The 18,048-nt window shown below is 52.3% G+C and overlaps 6 protein-coding genes across 6 annotated transcripts in view; 3 read left to right on the top strand and 3 right to left on the bottom strand.

Moving 5' to 3' along the window:
• Positions 1-4,647, bottom strand: part of GUITHDRAFT_105655 (hypothetical protein) — a gene marked incomplete at both ends in the record, with an annotated part of 6,672 nt that extends 2,025 nt beyond the window's left edge. The window contains 31 exons of the mRNA XM_005835432.1: positions 50-84; positions 133-163; positions 213-277; positions 411-567; positions 829-866; positions 917-960; positions 1,009-1,049; positions 1,097-1,140; positions 1,199-1,253; positions 1,316-1,399; positions 1,714-1,763; positions 1,811-1,885; positions 1,935-2,007; positions 2,154-2,203; positions 2,257-2,301; positions 2,347-2,392; positions 2,446-2,509; positions 2,564-2,600; positions 2,656-2,697; positions 2,925-2,983; positions 3,142-3,203; positions 3,321-3,346; positions 3,403-3,450; positions 3,536-3,596; positions 3,641-3,695; positions 3,756-3,869; positions 3,923-3,992; positions 4,047-4,072; positions 4,127-4,199; positions 4,251-4,317; positions 4,631-4,647. Coding sequence (XP_005835489.1) covers positions 50-84; positions 133-163; positions 213-277; positions 411-567; positions 829-866; positions 917-960; positions 1,009-1,049; positions 1,097-1,140; positions 1,199-1,253; positions 1,316-1,399; positions 1,714-1,763; positions 1,811-1,885; positions 1,935-2,007; positions 2,154-2,203; positions 2,257-2,301; positions 2,347-2,392; positions 2,446-2,509; positions 2,564-2,600; positions 2,656-2,697; positions 2,925-2,983; positions 3,142-3,203; positions 3,321-3,346; positions 3,403-3,450; positions 3,536-3,596; positions 3,641-3,695; positions 3,756-3,869; positions 3,923-3,992; positions 4,047-4,072; positions 4,127-4,199; positions 4,251-4,317; positions 4,631-4,647 — 1,754 coding nt within the window. The remainder of the gene's footprint in view (positions 1-49; positions 85-132; positions 164-212; positions 278-410; positions 568-828; positions 867-916; positions 961-1,008; positions 1,050-1,096; positions 1,141-1,198; positions 1,254-1,315; positions 1,400-1,713; positions 1,764-1,810; positions 1,886-1,934; positions 2,008-2,153; positions 2,204-2,256; positions 2,302-2,346; positions 2,393-2,445; positions 2,510-2,563; positions 2,601-2,655; positions 2,698-2,924; positions 2,984-3,141; positions 3,204-3,320; positions 3,347-3,402; positions 3,451-3,535; positions 3,597-3,640; positions 3,696-3,755; positions 3,870-3,922; positions 3,993-4,046; positions 4,073-4,126; positions 4,200-4,250; positions 4,318-4,630) is intronic.
• Positions 4,648-4,936: 289 nt separating this feature from the next.
• GUITHDRAFT_86008 (hypothetical protein) lies at positions 4,937-5,801 on the top strand. Its single transcript, XM_005835431.1, has 4 exons — positions 4,937-5,054; positions 5,305-5,429; positions 5,494-5,570; positions 5,620-5,801. Exons 1-4 carry the CDS (start codon positions 4,949-4,951, stop codon positions 5,690-5,692), a joined length of 381 nt encoding a protein of 126 aa, XP_005835488.1. The 5' UTR covers positions 4,937-4,948; the 3' UTR covers positions 5,693-5,801.
• A 60-nt stretch (positions 5,802-5,861) lies between these two features.
• Positions 5,862-8,196, bottom strand: GUITHDRAFT_105653 (hypothetical protein; the record flags this gene model as incomplete). Its single annotated transcript, XM_005835430.1, has 12 exons — positions 5,862-5,907; positions 5,959-6,079; positions 6,121-6,253; positions 6,304-6,369; positions 6,530-6,554; positions 6,604-6,674; positions 6,737-6,802; positions 6,951-7,019; positions 7,274-7,359; positions 7,405-7,458; positions 7,512-7,802; positions 7,851-8,196. 12 exons carry the CDS (start codon positions 8,194-8,196, stop codon positions 5,862-5,864), a joined length of 1,374 nt encoding a protein of 457 aa, XP_005835487.1.
• Positions 8,197-8,830: 634 nt separating this feature from the next.
• On the top strand, positions 8,831-9,965 carry GUITHDRAFT_151762 (hypothetical protein; the record flags this gene model as incomplete). Its single annotated transcript, XM_005835429.1, has 5 exons — positions 8,831-8,924; positions 9,170-9,249; positions 9,366-9,399; positions 9,445-9,525; positions 9,572-9,965. Coding segments are annotated over exons 1-4 (189 nt in total), but the record flags the coding sequence as incomplete, so codon positions are not given.
• GUITHDRAFT_68682 (hypothetical protein) lies at positions 9,953-11,020 on the bottom strand (the record flags this gene model as incomplete). Its single annotated transcript, XM_005835428.1, has 7 exons — positions 9,953-10,051; positions 10,102-10,309; positions 10,357-10,391; positions 10,452-10,519; positions 10,575-10,653; positions 10,885-10,924; positions 10,971-11,020. Coding segments are annotated over 7 exons (579 nt in total), but the record flags the coding sequence as incomplete, so codon positions are not given.
• Positions 11,021-11,704: 684 nt separating this feature from the next.
• The window catches only part of GUITHDRAFT_162382 (hypothetical protein), a gene marked incomplete at its 5' end in the record, with an annotated part of 7,232 nt that continues 888 nt past the window's right edge, over positions 11,705-18,048 (top strand). The window contains 13 exons of the mRNA XM_005835427.1: positions 11,705-13,888; positions 13,941-15,102; positions 15,537-15,573; positions 15,752-15,793; positions 15,957-16,005; positions 16,087-16,175; positions 16,226-16,406; positions 16,454-16,705; positions 16,837-16,971; positions 17,126-17,198; positions 17,330-17,501; positions 17,550-17,778; positions 17,892-18,017. Of these exons, the coding sequence (XP_005835484.1) occupies positions 11,705-13,888; positions 13,941-15,102; positions 15,537-15,573; positions 15,752-15,793; positions 15,957-16,005; positions 16,087-16,175; positions 16,226-16,322 (3,660 nt within the window). The 3' untranslated portion in view covers positions 16,323-16,406; positions 16,454-16,705; positions 16,837-16,971; ... (2 more) ...; positions 17,550-17,778; positions 17,892-18,017. The remainder of the gene's footprint in view (positions 13,889-13,940; positions 15,103-15,536; positions 15,574-15,751; positions 15,794-15,956; positions 16,006-16,086; positions 16,176-16,225; positions 16,407-16,453; positions 16,706-16,836; positions 16,972-17,125; positions 17,199-17,329; positions 17,502-17,549; positions 17,779-17,891; positions 18,018-18,048) is intronic.

The raw sequence follows: 18,048 nt of genomic DNA, 5'->3' as shown, positions 1-18,048 counted from the left end.
CCCTATCCTCTTGTTTCCTCCCCTCCCCCTCCCTCCTCTCCGCTCTTACCTCACAATGTCTGTCCCGAAGCAAACGTAAAGTGTCTGCAAACGTCTGCTAAGACAGGACATGCCCCACCTGCCCTCACCCACCTGCGCGTAGGCCCAGAGGACGATCAAGAACCTGAGGGCCTGTCAGTCCCGTCGGCTGCTCCTCTGGTCTCTTGCCGTACATGAGAGAGAAGATGGACACATTCTTCGAGCTCTCCGAGATGACCCGAAGAAGCATGTTGAAGGACTAGGAGCAGACCTGAGTTAGCTCCCCCCATCCTATCACTTGTTCTCTCTTTCCCCACACTCTCTCTCCACATCCTCTCCCTTGCCTCTATCGCTTCCTCCACCACCTTCCTCTAGAACTTTCAGCCTTGAACCGGTTCCTCCTCTGCCTCCCCTTCCTCGTTCATCTCCCTGTGTCTCATTATCATCCCATCCCCATCCTTCTTGCTGTGGTCGCTTCCTGTCCTCTCCCTAGGTTCCAAGAAAAGACTAACATGATGGAGCAAACCGAGGTAGACCAGGGCTTTTGACCTGCACGACATGGAAAATCAAAGATCAGCCGTATTCTTCTTCGTCAATACAGAGTAATATCATCAACAACAGCTCCATCATCAGCATCTTCATCATAATCACAATCACGATCCTCATAAGCAGCAGCAAACAACAACTCCATCATCAGCATCTCCATAATAATCACAATCACGATCCTCATAAGCAGCAGCAGCAGCAGCATCTCCATCATCATCGCCACCACCACTGCATCCTTCCATGCATTCATCGCGAATTTCTCACCAAGTGATCAGACTGTTGAATCCATTCCAATTTCCTATCTGCCAACATCCAAGTGAACACTCTAGACGCAAGCAAGACAAAACTCTACTTGCGCATAAGTCCATCCGAAGCTCTCGAAGTCGCGCGGCGGATCTGAAGGCTGAGTTAACACCGAAGAACAACTTATAATAGAGGACTTACCTTCAGGTTTCGGTGCAACAGACAGGAGGGAATAAGTTGACCTGAGGAGTGAAAGAGTTAGGAAAAGACTGAGAGAGATTTCGATAACATGTAGAGATTGATCTTGTAATATCCCGTGATGAGGAAAAAGAACTGCAGGTTGGAGGTCAGGAGAGTAGACAACATGTGTCAGGTCTGTGTGTTTGATTACGTAGTTGACAATGTCGAGTTGATTCAAGAGGGAGTGAAAGAATTTCCATCTCAATCTGTTGTTCCCATGTCGATCAGAACATCTCAGATAATATGACAGTTCTGCTCATTGACTCACTTCCAGAGTTTGATGAGCGTGCTGATAGCTGAGACGATGACAAACGTGTACACAGCGATGTCGAGAATGAGGAGGACAACATCACTGTGAAAATCACCGTCACCTCGATCATCAACAACTTCAATTCCATCGTGACTCGTACTGGCACGATCATGATCACCACCTGACAACAACAACAACAACAACAACAACAACAACAACAACAACAACAACAACAACAACAACAACAACAACAACAACAACAAAAACAAAAACAAAAACAAAAACAACACTCTCCACACAGCTTACTGGAACCGAACAAATCCTAATCGAATTACTCGAGCTCTGATCAAAGGCTGCAATCGAGGGTGTCAGTTTACAAACACGACTCTTTCTTTCCACTCCCAACCAACACAGACCCCCACGGGTTGAACTCAAAACTTGCTCTGATGGAGACGAAGGAGTTCAACTAGACACAAGTCAGCCACCTTGCGTCGCCAGCGACAACCAATCAACCTCTGCGTTGTAGATGACCTGATCAAAGAAGACAACTCGCGTCCTTCGGTCTGTCCATCCTCTCGCCTTCAGTCTCTGTCGGAGGGGGTCACAAGCCGAACCCTCGCCTGCTGCCGTGGCTGACCTGCATCATGGCCTGAAACTGTTGACTCGTTGCGTTGAGGGGAAAGTCAATCACGTGCCCTCCTCCCTCGTAGCTGCAGACAAAAATCAATGAAAGTTCTGAGCTCCCTGTCCCTCCCCCTCTCCCTCCCCCTCTCCCTTCCCCTCCTCTCCCCTTTCACAATCTTCAAGGACGACAAGGAGAGCAGCAGCAGCACATGCAGTGGCAACAAGTTCATACGCGATCGTCTTCCCGCTCATCTTTGGCGGAGTGTAACTCGCAGTCTTCAACTGACAGCATCGCTCTGGCTTCAGATCCTCTCATCTTTCCGTCCCTCAACAACCTGCTGGCTTGTCTGATATTCGACGACCGTGTCACGCACTTGCCCCTGCTCAATTATCAGCCCCCAACTCCTTGCGAACAAGCACAGCACCTCGCTGTCCAGCTCCACACCAAACCAAGGAGAAGTGTCTACATCGCTGACGTTGATAGTTAGGAGGAAGGGTGGTGCTTGCGGACAGAAGAAAGGGACCCGGAAGTGTAGGAGGGATAGCAGATGTCAGAGCCGTCTTGGTTGGGGTTGAACCTTTTGATTACTGAGCAAGCTGGGAGAACAGTGAGTTGTGTAAGGGGAGGGATTCGATGGTCACCGACAGGGAGGACTCGTATCTGTCTCAATCGCGGTTTCTGCCGACAGAGACAGTCAACAAGGTGAAGGAGATGTGGAAGAGGGAAGGATTACCTGAATGACGACATTGTCGTACAGGTATCTCCACTTCGTCCCCTGCAAGACATTATCTTCAGCTCGGTCATTTCAATCGTGATTGCAATCATCATCTTCTTTCTTCTCTTCACGTCTCTCCCTGCCATCGTCATCATCGTCATCATCATCATCATCATGATCTCCATCTCAATAAATCATCACCAACATCATCTTTCAGCCGTGTTGAACTTGTCACTACAACCTCTCACTTCTCTACCACTCCTTATCTCTTGCACTCAACATCAAACCTGAAAATCTGGCAAGAACTCCGATCCATTGTACCAATTGAACGTGTACAGGTACTGCACTGTACTCACAAGAGTCAGGCAACGAAATGGCAGGCAATCTTTGAAAGAGACAATAGCTGACTTGTCATCAATCAGCAGGAGAAAAAGCATTTCCAACCAAACACCAACAGCATCGTGAAATAACAAAGGAAACAACAACAGGTACCTGCAACGTCACCCATCCATACCCAGAAATCCTCGGTGGCCCCAATGTCATTGAACCCCTTAAAGTACGTAGTGCTGCAGTTTCAAGGGAGCGAGTGAAACTCCGGAAGCTCCCTTCCTCAAAACCCCCCACACCCCCACCCCAACCCCTGGTCCCCCTTCCCCTGCCCCAGCTCCCTTTCTCTTCCTCACATTGGGAACGAGCATCCAAACACAGTCTGCGGCCATTGCAGTTAGTGATGGCAAGAACAACACATGGCAGTGTTGTGGATACCCCGTCCAAGGATTGTTTGGAAAGGTCAAACATCTGCTCCACTGGCCTCTGTCTCACAATCAACAAGAGGAGAAGAAAGGTTCAGTCGTGCAAGGCAGAGTCTTCATCTCATTGCCTGCTGCAGTGTGCTCACTGTGAAGAACATGCAGAAAAGCAGATATAGGTAAAACTCGCGGACTTTGCGCTTGCGGAACCTGTAGGGATACCTCAGACCCAAAGTGATTGTCCTGCTCCTCACTTGGCTGCAATGTCTTCGATCTTGTCCTCCGGCTTGATGAGAAACCCTCCAGCAACTACAAGAACAAGTCAGATAGCTTGTGCTTCAGAGGCACGATCGCAAGGTCCGGACTCACTTGCAAACCTCTCTCTCAACAGCTCTTGCTCTTCAGCATCGTTCTCGAGGACAAGGTTGGAGAAGGTGGCGAGCAACACTTTCTCCCACGTCTCGAGCGAGACCAGCGCCTCTTCTATCATGGGCAATCTTCCTCAGACAAAGTTGCAAGGAAGGAGAGCCTGTTACCATGCTCTGAGAACTTCATCTCGGCCACCTTCTGCTGCTCGTCGTCCAGGGCCAGTTCAGATAGAGCAACCTTGAACCACAGTCACAGTCTTGAAGGATGGGACAGCAGAGTCAAGAGGAGGACCTTCACTTGACTCATGTCTAGGAAACCTGAAGAATGGACGCAATCAGAACGACATTTCGATCTCAATCATCATGGCACACCATCCTCGTCCTCGTCGTTCTTCTTGAAGATGAGGACATGGAAGGGTTGTGACTCGGGCTCCAGTACTCCCTCCTGCCGCAACATCGATCATGAGCTGTCTTTCTGGGTAGAAGAAATACAAACCACCTCTGCATCGTGGTCGGCCCTGGCCTTGGCGATCCGCTGATGATGTACGGCGGCAGCAGCGATTCTGCGGGACTTGGCTCAAACATGAACACCCTGGAACCCTCTATCTCTCATGCGTACAGCCTTCAGACACCGTTGTTGACCACCATCCCGCACACTCCTCATATATCCCAATGTTCTTCTCCTGTCATCCGAGTCGTCTTTTCTATCTCCGAACTCCTTCTGCCCTCCTTCCTCCCTCCCTCCCCTCCCTTCTTCCTCTCTCTCTCCGAGGGTCTGGCTCTCTCTGTCTCTCTGTCTCTGTCTCTGTCTCTGTCTCTGTCTCTCCCTCTCTCCCCCCCTCCCTCTCCCTCTCCCTCTCCCTCATGCTCACTCACCGTTTCGGCACCCGCATTCTGTCAAACCGCAAACCCTTATTATTACCGCAAGTTGAGGTTCCTTGTCAAGTTGGAGCTAATTGATTTTCTTGTATTCTACATTACCTGGGTTGGGATTTATTCATTCAAACAACCTACCCCTTGTCTGAGCCCAACACATGAGAGTACCCCCTTGGATCCACTTTTGTATCAAATGTACCCCCATTTCGACACGGTTGTTTTCGGAAAAGCACGGTGGGGTCATAATATCAGGGGTGGTATTGTTGGGTTTGAAGTATTCAGTGATGTGGGTAGGGTGGTACAGCTGAGGCGTTGGAGATGGCGGAGGTTTTCTTCGATGGCACGTTCAGGCTGCGGGTGCTGGAGGAGGAGAAGTACAAGGACACTGAGAGACTGGCAGAAGAAGCTACCTCCTTCACGTCCAGTAAGTTCTTCTTGATGTCCTCCACTTCCTCTTCATGGTCTTCACCATAGCTGTGAAACACATCCGCAACATGGTCGAAATGGAGTCGACATCCATTCTACTCAAGCATCATCAACAACCCAATCATCATCAACAACTCAATCATCAAGAATGCAGACATCATATACACAATCCCTTCCAGCACCCCGCCTTATGTTTTTTTTTGTTCGATTGCATGGATGGAATATATGGTGTCTGATTTGTGATTCAGAGATGGGACAATTCCAAGACACGGTCCAGAAGCTGGTTGAGGGAATGAATCGCCATGCATCGAGAATCGAAAGTGCGAAGTTGAAGGCCCTTGGCCAGCGCAACAGGGTTGAGAGCGAGAAGGAGGTAAGGGGAGGAGGACCTTTGCATTCTCAAGGGACATGCTTCCCTCGATGACCTCCTTTCTCAGTCGCGCAAGATCAGAGCAGCAGAGCTTCAGTCTCAGATCAACGAGAAGAGAGCGCAGCTGGAGAGGCTGCAGCAACAGTAGGGCCCGCCCTCCCTCCCCTCCCTCCACTGACGTCAGCATTTCCAGGCTCGCCTCTTTGCAGAAGGTGGACAAGGAGCAGCGGGCGATCATCGAGAAACTTGGCAACAATGAGCCATGAGAGGTCATGGATGAGAGAGGGTGATTGTTGAATTTCATCCCCAATCACATGTTAAGTCCTTGCGTATGTACATTATCTTGCTCTGGAAAAATTACAAACTCTGAATGTGAAACTGGAATGATGCAAGGCAGTCTGATATCTACAGGGAACAGAACATCGCCCGGCCTTCTCATGCTTCTTCGAATCCCCGTGGAGTGACTGAGTCTTGCTCTCGCCTGCTCAAGATTAGCCATGATTGGCAGACTGTCGATCAGCCATCCACTCACCTTCGGGACGTTCTCAACATAAACATGACGACATTGGCAATGACAAGGAGAGCAACAACAGCGGTCAAGCTCTCAACTCCCTCCTCGTGCTCAGGAGAAACTTTCCTCGAGACCGACACACCTGCTAACCGTCACTCCCTCCCTTTACAGCTCGTCACATACCTGTCTGTAGGAAGCTGGCGGGGATGAAGTGAGGGAGGTAGATGTGGCTATTCGTTGCCTCTCCTCGCTTGGGAGGAGGGTCGCAGAAGACACCGAAGACACTGCTGCCCGTGTCAAGGATGACAGTTCGAGTCTGTAGACAACTGTAAGGCCCCTGAGAGAGAGGAGAGAGGGTGATAGGACCTGCCGGGGAGTTCCCAAAGAGACGTTGACGAAGAACTGAGTCTGCTCGTAGAAGTCCACAGGGACCTGCGAGGAGAATCAGCAACACATCATGACAGGAGGAGGAGATGCCTTGGTCAAGAGCTTGTCCCCTCCCGAGGGTGAGAGGTCTGCAGGGCTCGATGTCATTGCATAAGGTGCTTGAGAAGCCCTCGGGCTCACCTGGCATGCCGAGATCCTTGTTCACCTTGGACATGGCTTTCTTCTGCAGCCTGCTCCTCCTTGAGCACAGTAGGAAACATCTCTAGCAAGGGCACAGACCATGCAAGCTGCTTGGTAGCCTTGCGCAAGTACGGAGATCCTTGACCCCTTCCCCTCTTCTTTGCCAACCTCTGGGCATCCATATCGTCAGGGGGAGACAGAAGGACTGCAGCAGGTGAAGGACTTGGCTCACCATCTTGGAGAAGCGTCGTGGATGGCTTTCCGCCACACAACCTTTGAAGTCGTTCACATGCGAGCACTGCACGCCGGTCAACGTTCAACGTCCCTCCATGAAAACAAATGATCAACCTGCGCGTCAACGAGGTTGTAATCTGGATTTCTTGGAGCAAGGCCAATGACGGGCTTATGATCACGTCATCTCCCGGTCAAGACATCGACAGGCGTACCGTGAGAGGATGCGTGAGATCGAACAGTACGACGAGACTGCGGAAGAGAGCATCCCCGAGCAGAACTCCCTGTCATCCGACACGTCAGTCTCTACTCCCTCCCTCCCTCCCTCCCTCCCTCCCTCCCTCCCTCCCTCCCTCCCTCCCTCCCACCCTCCCTCCTCCCCTCTCCTATGCCCTTCTCCTCCTCAATCACCTCAAATCCACCCGGTGTACTCTGGATGCAAGGGCTGTTGTTCGGGTATAACCACCAATGATGGAAAGGAATCTCAAACTTCAAACAAGACTGTCACCCCCTGCCATGCACCGCTGACACGGCAAACCTGATGATCTGCTACTGTGATGTAGATCGAAAGCCCCCGCTGCATGTAGTTCATGAACCTTTGGTACGGCGACTCCAGAAATAGACCTGGAACATGTCATCTTTCATCGTCTTTGTCGCCCTCTCCCTCACCATCCAAGGTGCTGTCAGGAACAACAAGACAAGACGTCCCAGAGTCTAGAATGCCTGCGAACTCCCGGATCAGCCCCTTCCTACCCTCCTATCCCTCCGAAGTACACCTGGAATGCTCGTCCTTCCCTTAGCTTGTGCTGCTGACGCAAAGTTCAAGAACTCATGGCCACCCATCGAAATCGAGGAGACAGGAACGCTGTACTCCGCTTGCGAGGTCGTCCGAAAGTACTTCATATCTTCAGTGACAGCATGCGGGTCGTAACCTCCCAGGTGGAGCTCAGCCGCCTCGTCTGTGCTCACGAGCGTGAAGATCCTGCGATTCAAGATGTACTGGTTGGCTGGATCCCCCGTCTCGTCACTGATGGCGAAGAAGAGAGGCTCAGGGATGGATGCCAAGGCTGCGAGCTCCTGTCAAGAACAAACCCTCCGATCAGCGCGCTCCTCACCTGCATCCGGCATCCCCAAACCCAGAATGCCATCGATTCCATTGAAGTCTTGCGAGTCGCACTGCGTGATGCAGCCGAACTTGGTCTTGGCATAGTACCTGCCAAGTTGCGCGATGTCCTGAGCTATGTATCCACGGAGACCAGCAGTATCCGCGTAGGTGAGATCAAACCCAACGAAGAGAACATGAGCAAAGGACAAGCTCTTCGACGGATGAAACGGATTGGTTGTGTTCATCATGAACACTGTCGAACCGCCATCGACATCTACAACTTGTCCAGCATGGCATGTCGCTGCTGCCATCAAGAACAAGCATGCTACCTTCCAACGCATCTCGTTCAGAGGCATCTCTCACTTTGCCAACAGATCAACGGTGGACGTATTCAGCTCTGCCGAGACTACATGAGTTTGACCAGTCTCAACTTCTTCGCCAGGTACTCCAAGGAAAATCTGATCTAGGCACAGTCAGGAGCAAAAACAAAACGATCAGGTCAGTGGGAAATCATAATGGAATAGTAGAATTAAAGCTTCAAACATGATCGGATGAAGCTGACAAAGGATTTAACGTTATGGGGCAGAGAGATGAACCGTTAAGTGGCAAGAGACAAAGTGAGAAGGACCATGGGAGCAGACGAGCAAGAAGGAGTTAAGGAAAAGCGGGAGTGTGGTGGTGAGAGAGGAGGAGGAAGAGACGGAGCAGGGGCAGGGGCAAGGGCCGAGGCAGGACAAGCATGAACTTCATGCCGGATGATTGCTGTGAGGAACGGGTTTTCGGCAAGGGTCAAGTTAACTCTGATTTGCTACATAAATTCAAAATCTATGATCTCAATATTTTAAAATCGAGTCAATAATTGAATATATATATAATACAGTGTCAAACGCTGGAAAAATATGTGGTATATATCGGGCAAATTTGTTGTGAGGGGGTAGTTTGATATCCAAGGTGGGGTAGTATGAGGTCGATGTGGTAGTGGCTTTTTCTAGGGTGATCATAAGATCGAGTGGGGGTGGTAAACCAAGGGGGTAGGTAGTCTAATACCCGAATAGTCCAAGCTGAGCAAAGCGTGAAATCCATGGTGCGACGCTGTTCCTGCACTTGCTCCCGCTCCCGCTCTTTCTTCGCCTCCTTCTCCTGATGTTCCTCATGTCCCTCCTGCTCATCCCTACCGCTGCCTATCGCCTCCACCAGCCAACTACCCACTCTTGCGGCTTACCTCGTAGTGGTTGCTTACCTCTTCCCCCAGTTTCTCCTCTTTATTCTCGCTTTGTGTCGATCTTGCTTCTGCATACGAATGCACTCTGCTTTAACTTATGTTCTCAGGTCAAGTGTCATGTCACAAAAGGCCTTGTGCTACACGTTGATGCTCCAGTCAAGCAATACATCATGGATCTCGATAACAAGTGAAGCCTTCTCTCTGTGAACCTTGCTACGTCCGTTTGTTTCCTCTCTCATCTTTCTCGTCTTCCCACACCTTTTGCAATGGTTCTCGCTCTGAACTTCATTTTTCTGCCGACAGGTATGACAACGCGATCGTAGTATTCGATATGCAGGTATGTGTTTGAAGAAGCAATCATCCCAGTGACCGTCTTTGCCAGGCGGATGAAAATAAGATCTTTGTGAATCCAACCTTCACCGACAAGGGCGGGAGGGAGCAAGACACAGTGGAGTGGCTTCAGGTAGACTCATCTCCGCAACGAGGAGCGAATGATCTTGGTTTCTTAGAACCATCTAGACCAGCACCTTGAGAACATCACCTTCAAACCGGAGACGCACAACGCGCGGGGATGAGGGAGGCAAGCTGTGGTCTCAGATAGCATGAGCTACAGCAAGGGTCAGCCCATCCGTTTTCACGGCAACAACGATCATCAGATCGCCGGCGCCACTGTCCGAGGTGTGTTTGTGAGTGGTGGACGGAATGGGGAACGCAAGGACGGAGTCCTTATGTAATCATGAAGCCAAGAATCTCCAGACGAGATACATTCCAACAGCAATGGATGCGGCTTTCAGAGCATAGTCGAAAATCTTGGTTCTCTGCCACGGAGAAAGCACACTTCAGTGAGAACCAAACAAGACCAGTAATTGTAATTGTGTGTGTGAATGAAGCTAGAGAATCAGACTGACCTTCTGTATCTTCTTGATCACTTTTTCTTCAAACATCGGCTTGCTACATGTAGGGCATTTGAAGGTTCCGGCCTGCAACAACTTCAAGGCTGTAAGAAAAGGGTGTTAGAAGCATTCCTAACTTCTGTCACCTCTTTGAAGCAAGTTTGATGCAGCGCATGCCCACATTGTGGCCCAACAAAGAGAGGCTTCGCAGACGTGAACAAGTATTGCATACAGACTGGGCAATCGGAGTCGAGTGCTCGCTCAACACACTTGTGCCCTTGTCTGGATTCCAGCGTGTAACAAGCTTTGCAAGTATCGCAGTGAAAATGAGATATCCCGATGCCTTGACCAACCCTGTTTCCGCGTCACAAGACAAGACAAGGGTTCCTGCATGCCTCGACCTGCAGATTCCACAACCGTTGCAATGGTATATACCCTGGGTCGAAAGGATGTAGTCAGGATATCCAAACAAGCGCAGACAGGAGGATTGATCAACCTGATTTGTAGGTTTCGAAAACAGTTTGCACATCTTACAGAAGTACTCAGCAAACTCTACTCCACAACCTTCTCGTGCATGATGCAAGTCAAGTGAGCAAGGCAAAGTCCTCGAGAGCAGGACCTGCACAGACAGGACCAACGTCCTGCTCTAGATTGCAGACCTTACATCGTATGACAGTAACATTGTACCGCCCCATCCCCTCTGCATACCCCGATAGAGCAGGTCAGGGAGAAGGAGAGAGAGACAGAGACAGAGACAGAGACAGAGACAGAGACAGAGACAGAGACAGAGACAGAGACAGAGACAGAGAGACAGAGACAGAGACAGAGACAGAGACAGAGACCTGTTGATCCCTTCATCTCGACACTGTCGGAGTACAGTCAGTCATGAGAGCGGGAACAGCTCAAATCTACCGGCATTCATCTGTGACTTCCATCTGTTCATCATGGCAATTGTGGCAGGTAAAGAACCTGTATGTCACGTTATAACGAAACACTTGACCTTGACATTCTTTACCTTCCGCAGCATGGAGATTTAATCTCACACCTCCTCCTGTAATGCTTACAACCTTCTGCAGAAAGCGTCACAAAACCGCTCCAAGTACATCCACGCTATGGATTCTTCCAACCTGTGTCTTGGTTCGGTTCCGCCATCAATGCTCGTTTGTTCTCGAACCCTCCTGAGACAGTTCTCTTACCTTCAGTTCGTTTCGCTCCTATATTCTTGGTTCAATGCTTTACCTAACTTCCACCATTTGCCTCTAAATCATGGAATTCCTTTCCCTTTCCAGTCTGCGATCTTCTTTCTGACAATTTCTACTGTCTCTCCTTCGTCCTGAAACATTTCTTCCTACCACGCTCCCTCCCTCCCTCCTCCTCCCTTCTTCCCTGCTCTCCTCCTCCCTACCTCCTCCGCCTCCTCCCTCCTCCTCGCGTCCACTTTCCTTGTGCTCGCCTGCGATCCCTTTCTTCTCCACCAAACGAGCACCAGAGGAGTCAGGGGTACGGTGTTTTACTGAGGGGTCATGAACTGACTACTACATCAAGTACCGGTACAAAGAAACATGATTGTACCGGTACATGTAAAGGAATCGGTTTGATGACTGGTAGGGGTATGAAATGATTGTGAGGGGGTAGTCCTTCCTACGGACTTTGCGGGAAGTGGAGGAAGGGACAGTTTGAGAAGGGAGCTTGGGAGACAGTCGGTCAGGCAGTCAGGCAGGAACACAGTAACTAGACAAATCAATCGTCATGTCCGCTCCGAGCAGGAAGCAGAACGCATCCTCTAGCATAGATGCGGAGGACAATGCACTGATCGCTTCTCTACAAACCATGATCCAGTCGCAGGATCACCAGACCATGGCATCCCAGAAGGAGAAGCTCCTGTCTCTTGCTGACAAGTATGCACAAGTCAGACCGTCCTTGACTGCAGGAATTCTTGGTAATCTAGGGTTGGCATTCCAGAACCTGGGGCTGGTTGAGGAGGCGATCACTTTGTTTGAGAGACATCTTAATGTGTCCGAGGGCATGAAGGATTCCTTCAGCGTCTACACCGCCTGCGGTAACCTCGGCAATGCATACTCCGACCTCTGCAATTTTCCTGAAGCTATCAAGTACTTCGAGAAGGCAGCAGAATGCGCGAGGGTGCTGGGGTCCAAGGAGGCAGAAGCAAATTGCCTTGCAAACCTGGGGATCTCATATCGAGCGATCGGCGAGTATGAACGAGCGTTGGAGCATCACGAAAGGTCTCTCAAGCTCTCAGTGGAGTCAGAGGATGTCGCGGGTGAATGCAAGGCTCGAGGTAACATTGGTGCGCTCCTCCTCGCTCAGGGAAGGTCCCTTGAAGCAAGGCCCCAGCTGGAGAAGACTCTGGAACTCGGGCTTGTCCTGCAGGACGAGACAGTTCTGGCTAAGACGTATGGAAACCTTGCGACGATCTCGATGTATCTTGGTCAATTTGATGAGGCGGTGGTGATGTTCGAAAAGCAGATCGAGCTTGCCAAGAGTCTGGGAGACGCAACGGTCGAAGCAGTGGCTTATGGCAACCTGGGACTAACATACTCCGGGATGGGAAAGAACATGAAGGCGATAGAGCTTGAACATCGATACTTGGAGATGTCAAAAGCTCTTGGAAACCTTGCATTGCAATCCTCTGCATACTCCAACTTGGGCAGCGCGTACAATTCTGTTGGTCAGTACGGTAAGGCTGTGGAAATGCATGAAGCTTGCCTGAAAATATCCAGCGAACTTGGGCTCGTGAACGAGGAGTGTACTGCCTACAGCAATCTTGGGACTGACTACTTGTCTCTTGGAGAGTATGCGAAATCATGGCAGATGCATAAGAAATGCCTAGACATGTGTCAGAGAATAGGCGACAAACGATCTGAAGGGATGACGCATGGAAACCTGGGTAAGATCGCCTTTTTGTTTGGAGGTCGTGAATCTGCAGTCGACATGTTCACTAAGTTTCTTGAGATGTCGAAAGAAGTAGACAACTTGGAAGGAGAAATGATCGCTGCCCTAGACTTGTCCTACTGCGACATAGTCGGCGGTCGGGCGGAGCAAGCGATTTCGAGTCTGAACCAGCAGCTGGAGAGGTGCAAGAGTGCCTCGATGAAGGACAACGAGATGGGTGTGTATCGCAACTTAGGAGAGGCTTACTCGTCGTTGGGGAGACATGATGAAGCGATGAAGATGTTCACAGAGGCTCTCGGCATCGCGATCGAGCTGCAAGATGTCAGTGAGGAGAGCAAACTGAACGGATCCATCGGGCACGAGATGATCCATCTCAAGGACTACAAGGGCGCGACTAGAGCCCTCCTGAGGGGGATACTGCGATCGGAGCTGGTGGAGAAGGACCTGGGAGATCGAGACTCGTTGAGGGTGTCTCTCTTTGAATCCCTAGAAAGGAGCTACTCGCTCTTGCAGACCGCTCTTATCCTCCAATCTCGGCAGGAGGAGGCGCTTGCCGTCGCTTCCTACGGCAAGGCTAGATCGCTGACGGCCATCCTTGAAGCCAAGGAGATGGAACGTTTGACTGCAGCAACTCAGCTTCATGCCCTGAACGAGGACGAAGAAGATGAAACGCTCGTTCTCAGGTCCCTGTGGGAGGAGTACCAGCAGATGGTGAGGGAGGAGGGGATCGCTGTGATGGAATATTACTGCGGCCATGACGGAGAGATCTGTGCCTGGAGCGTCTCTCCCGAGGGAGAGTTGGTGTGTGCTCATAGGTGGAACACGAACGCACTGGCAGACAAGTACAAGTTGAAGAGGATGGACATGAGAACTCTTCTTGACATTGCTAGGGTGTCCCTCGGGGTAGAAGGGAGGGACAGCATGAATAATGCAGGCAGCTGTTCTCAGCCTGAAGATGAAGATGAGAAGATGTTCATGCAGGAGATGCTGCTGCTTCGTCAACGCCCTAGAGAGGAGGAGGTGTGTTCGGTCTAGTTGATGTCTATGCTTTCTGATGACCACGCTCTCACAGATCGAGGATCCTGCGCAGGTGCGGAATCAGCTAGCAGGCATGGAAGACGCGATTGTCAAGAGCGGCGACGTGGTCGACGTCAAGGCTCGTCTGCTAGAGACTGAGGGGCTGCAATCGTGGATCCGATCCCACGTGCAATGCAGCGAAGAAGAGCATGCCGCGGTCACGACGAAGATGGCAGAGGCGGTGAAGACGTGGCTAGACCTCAGCAAGATCAGCAAGAGGAGGCTCAAGGACATCACCTCCCTGCCGGAGGGGGGTTGGATGGATAGCTTCTGCTCGCAGGTGAAGGAGCTCTTCGATGAAGACAGCATCCTCCGGGAGCTCTACGACGTCCTTGTCGCTCCCCTTAGCTCATCTCTGCATGGAAGGACTGAGATTCTCCTTCTGCCTCATAAGGAGCTGTTCTTCGTCCCCTGGGCGGCGCTGCTGGACCAACAGCAGAACTACCTCGTCCAGTCCTTCACCCTCCGCGTCGCCCCTTCCTTGAAGACAGCCCGCATGAAGAGTCGAGGGCTCCTGGCCTCCTCCGACGGCCCCAAGAGGATCTGCATAGTCGGCGACCCGCACCCCAACTCCGTTGGCCCGCTCCCCTTCGCCCTGGAAGAGGCTCGGGAGCTGCAGGCGAGGTGCGGGGACAAGGAGCGGTTTCAGGAGGTCGTGGTGGTGACCGGGGAGGAGGCGAACAAGAGCGCTGTTGTCGAGGCGATGCGGGGGAGCCACTGGGTCCACCTGGCCTGCCATGGCAAGCTGGAGAAGAACTCGCTGGTGGTGAGCTCGAGGGACGAGCGACATGAGGACTTGAGCATGGAGGAGATTCAGTCGGCGAGCCTCGGGCTTGCGGCAGGCTCCAGCGTCGTCCTCAGCGCGTGCAACACGGGGAGAGGCTCGGTGAAGGGCGAGGGAGTGATCGGAATCGCGCGAGGGTTTCTTGCTGCGGGGGCCTCGGCCACCCTGGTGTCTCTGTGGAGCATCGGGGACTCGAGCACCAAGGAGCTCATGGATCGCATGTACATGAGCCTGGAGGAAGGGCAGGATCTGGCACAGGCCCTCAGGATAGCGATGCTCAGCCTGGCAAGGTTGGACATGGTCGACAGGGGGGCAGACAGAGGGAGGGTGAAGTCACGCGCTCCAGAGAAGAAGTCAGCGAGAAGCTGGGCAGGTTTTGTAGTTGTAGGAGGCTCGACAAAGTTCCCTGAGGTGGCGTCAAAATGAGTCACCGTGCTGGCGCCGAGGCATCATGTCAGTAAGAAACCTTGAAACTGATGGATCGCATGCCAGCCGTGCCAGTCAGATAGCGCCGAGTTAACAAAACTCTCCTAAAAGGAGGCCTTCAACTAGCCGTCTTGCTGAGGTCCTCTCAAGTCTGGATGCTTGGGTTTCACGGTCCCAGCATACAGTCTATGTCTCATGTGCCTCCTCCTCTGCTCAGTGATAACACGAATGATACTTTAAACAGCACGATTATACCACAAACAGATGATGGCCTGCCGGGCGGCCTGCTGGACTCCGAGGCTCGGGACTCGGGAGTCCCGCCCGGGGCCGGCGAGCACTGAGTCGGCTCCGAGCGGCTCGAAACTTGGATTCGAACCGCAGGGGTACTATCGAGGAAAGAAACCAGGGTCAAGGGTGGGTGGGTGGGGGAGGCTAGGGAGGGGTGCACTTGACATTGGAGTGGAGGGGTAGGGGTCAAATAATGTGCTGCGTCATGGACGAAGCGGCGGGTCAGCACGAGAGGGAGAGGGGAGGAGAGCAGGCGAGCAGGAGCGCAGCATACTCGAATAGGTTGAAGCGAATATGGATGCGTGCAGGTTTGAGGGTATGACAAGATTCGAGGAGGAGGCAGAGGAGCAGTAAGGAGCAGCGAGGAGAGAAGGAGAGAAGGAGAAGAGAGATTGTTCCGAAAGATAGCGATTCAATGTCATACAATGGTACAGCTGTGCACGAACGAGGGAAGGAAGCTAGTGTGCATTTCTTGCGCGTTTTGTCGCTTCCTTACTGACTGCTCACTTGCAGCAAGGGGATTTTTCCCGAGCGGCCAATCCTTGTGAAGAAGGATGAACGGGTGAGATATCAGAGGCCAGGGGATGCGGAATGGGAAGGGGGGAGAGGAGGGGGCGAGCTTAAGGGTGATCCTTCATGGCAGGGGGTCTGGTCGTTCGATCCAGACGGACCTGCCGCCTTCGAGATGGCGAGACCAGTCTGCCTCGGGGGGTTCCGATGGGGACCAAGCAGGTGAGAGAGCTGAGGGACGAGCGACAACTGACCAGGGCGCATGGTCGCAGTGAAGCGAGCCATCGAGGAGAGATTCGGCTTTCACCGCACCCGCCCCTCGCACTCGCTCTCTTCCAGACCAGCTCCTCCTCCTCAGTCCTTCAATGACAACAAGGTCAAGGGCATCAGCGGCGGCGGCGGGGAAGTGCTAGAGCCGCACTCGTTGCCCCTGGCACGGCTCCTGATGCTCAGGTACCGTACCACCTGAACCCGTGGACGAGGCTAACGCTGTTTGCCAGCTCTCGAGCATGCAGGAGTTCTGTGGGCAGGTCAGCGGCAGCTGGATCATTACGGGGTCGCACCTGAGCCAGTGCTTCATCCACACGTTTCTCTTCTCCTTCGTCAACGCTGGCTTCATCGTTGCGGCTTCTCTTCGTCTGCGAGAGATGCTCTCTCTTCCTCCCCCTCCTCCTCGCGCCATAACCAGGAAGCAACTGCTCAAAGTGACAGGGAGCTCTCTGGTTGCCATGTACAACCTCATCATGTTCGCTGTAAGTCGCAGCTCATCCTCTTCCTCTTCCTGTTTCTCGCTCTCTCTTCCTCGTGCTCTCCCTGTTTTCCTCTTCCGCATCCTCTTCCTCTTCCTCGTCCTCTTCTCCCTCTATCCCTTACATGTCGGCAGGTTCATCTAGCTTACGACTACGGGTCACCGTATCAGTGGATCATGTACCCTGCTTCCTGTCTCACTTGGTCTCTTTGTGTCGTTGTGCTGCTCCTCGAAGCAAGATATGCTTGGCCGACCAACTGGGTTTGCAAGGTTAGAATTGAAGCTCGTTGATGATGGTGTTGTTGTTGTTGTTTATGATGTTGTTGTTGTTGATGATGATGATCGAAGATCTCATTGAGGTGATGTTGCATGTCTTGACGATGTCGCGGATAGGACAGCTATTTTGTTGCTCATGCTGTTGCAGGGATTCTGGATTTCATCATTCCTGATCGCAACTGTCCTGCTATGGAGCAACATGATGGATGGGAAGTTCATGGGTATAACTTGCTGATCAAGTCCTTGCTTCCTCCTCTTTCCCTCGGATCACCTCTCTCGCTTCTCCATCCTTCTCATGGCTTGATCCTGCTTCCCTCCTCATCCCGGACCTGATCGTTTGTTTGTCCTCCAGGTTCGCACGAGCTCATCCCGTTCTTGATGCACTACCTCCTCTACGCCGCTATGGCCGCCATGGCTCTGCTCCTGCGCGAGTCGCGAGACTACGCCTCCTTGGCGTTCGACATCTCTGACATCTCGGTGGACGAGGAGGATACAGCCCTCGACGCAAACGAGGATGCAAAGCAGTGAGCCAGCGTCTCCCTCCTCCTCCTCTCCTCCTGACTTCTTGCCAGATCCTCTCGTCCCATGACAAGGAACATGGCGCCCGGCAGCTCAGAGTCGAGGAGGGTGCTGAGAAGGGTGCTGGACCTGCTGGCTGACGACAAGTGGCTGGCCATGGCGGCCCTCGCCTGCTGCTTCATCGGCGCTCCGATTGAGATCGTTCAGTTCGTCTATGCGGGGATGGTGGTCGACGACTGCGCTGTGCCTGAAGGCCCTTCGGCTTTGGCCCAGTACCTCGCGGTAGACTCTCACACTCTTTTACCTTAGCTACTCTCTCTTGCTCCTTCTCCTCCTCCTCCTCCCACCTTGTCACCTTTTCTCCTTCTCCTTCCTTCTCATGTCATTTTCTGCAGGTCTTGGTCGCCCTCTACCTCATAGAGGGGGTCGCTGCCGCCTCTCAGCTCATCCTGACCTCCCTCGTCAGCGAGAGGATGGCCCAGAGAATGAGAAGAGCAGCGCTGACAGCTGCTTTGAACCAGGTGGGGACTTCCTCCCTCCTCCTCCTCCTCC

Source organism: Guillardia theta, assembly GCF_000315625.1.
Source record: "Guillardia theta CCMP2712 unplaced genomic scaffold GUITHscaffold_21, whole genome shotgun sequence".
NCBI classification, from domain to species: Eukaryota; class Cryptophyceae; order Pyrenomonadales; family Geminigeraceae; genus Guillardia; species Guillardia theta.
The sequence above is the reverse complement of the archived record's forward strand: the minus strand, read 5'-3'. Positions and strand labels throughout refer to the sequence as shown.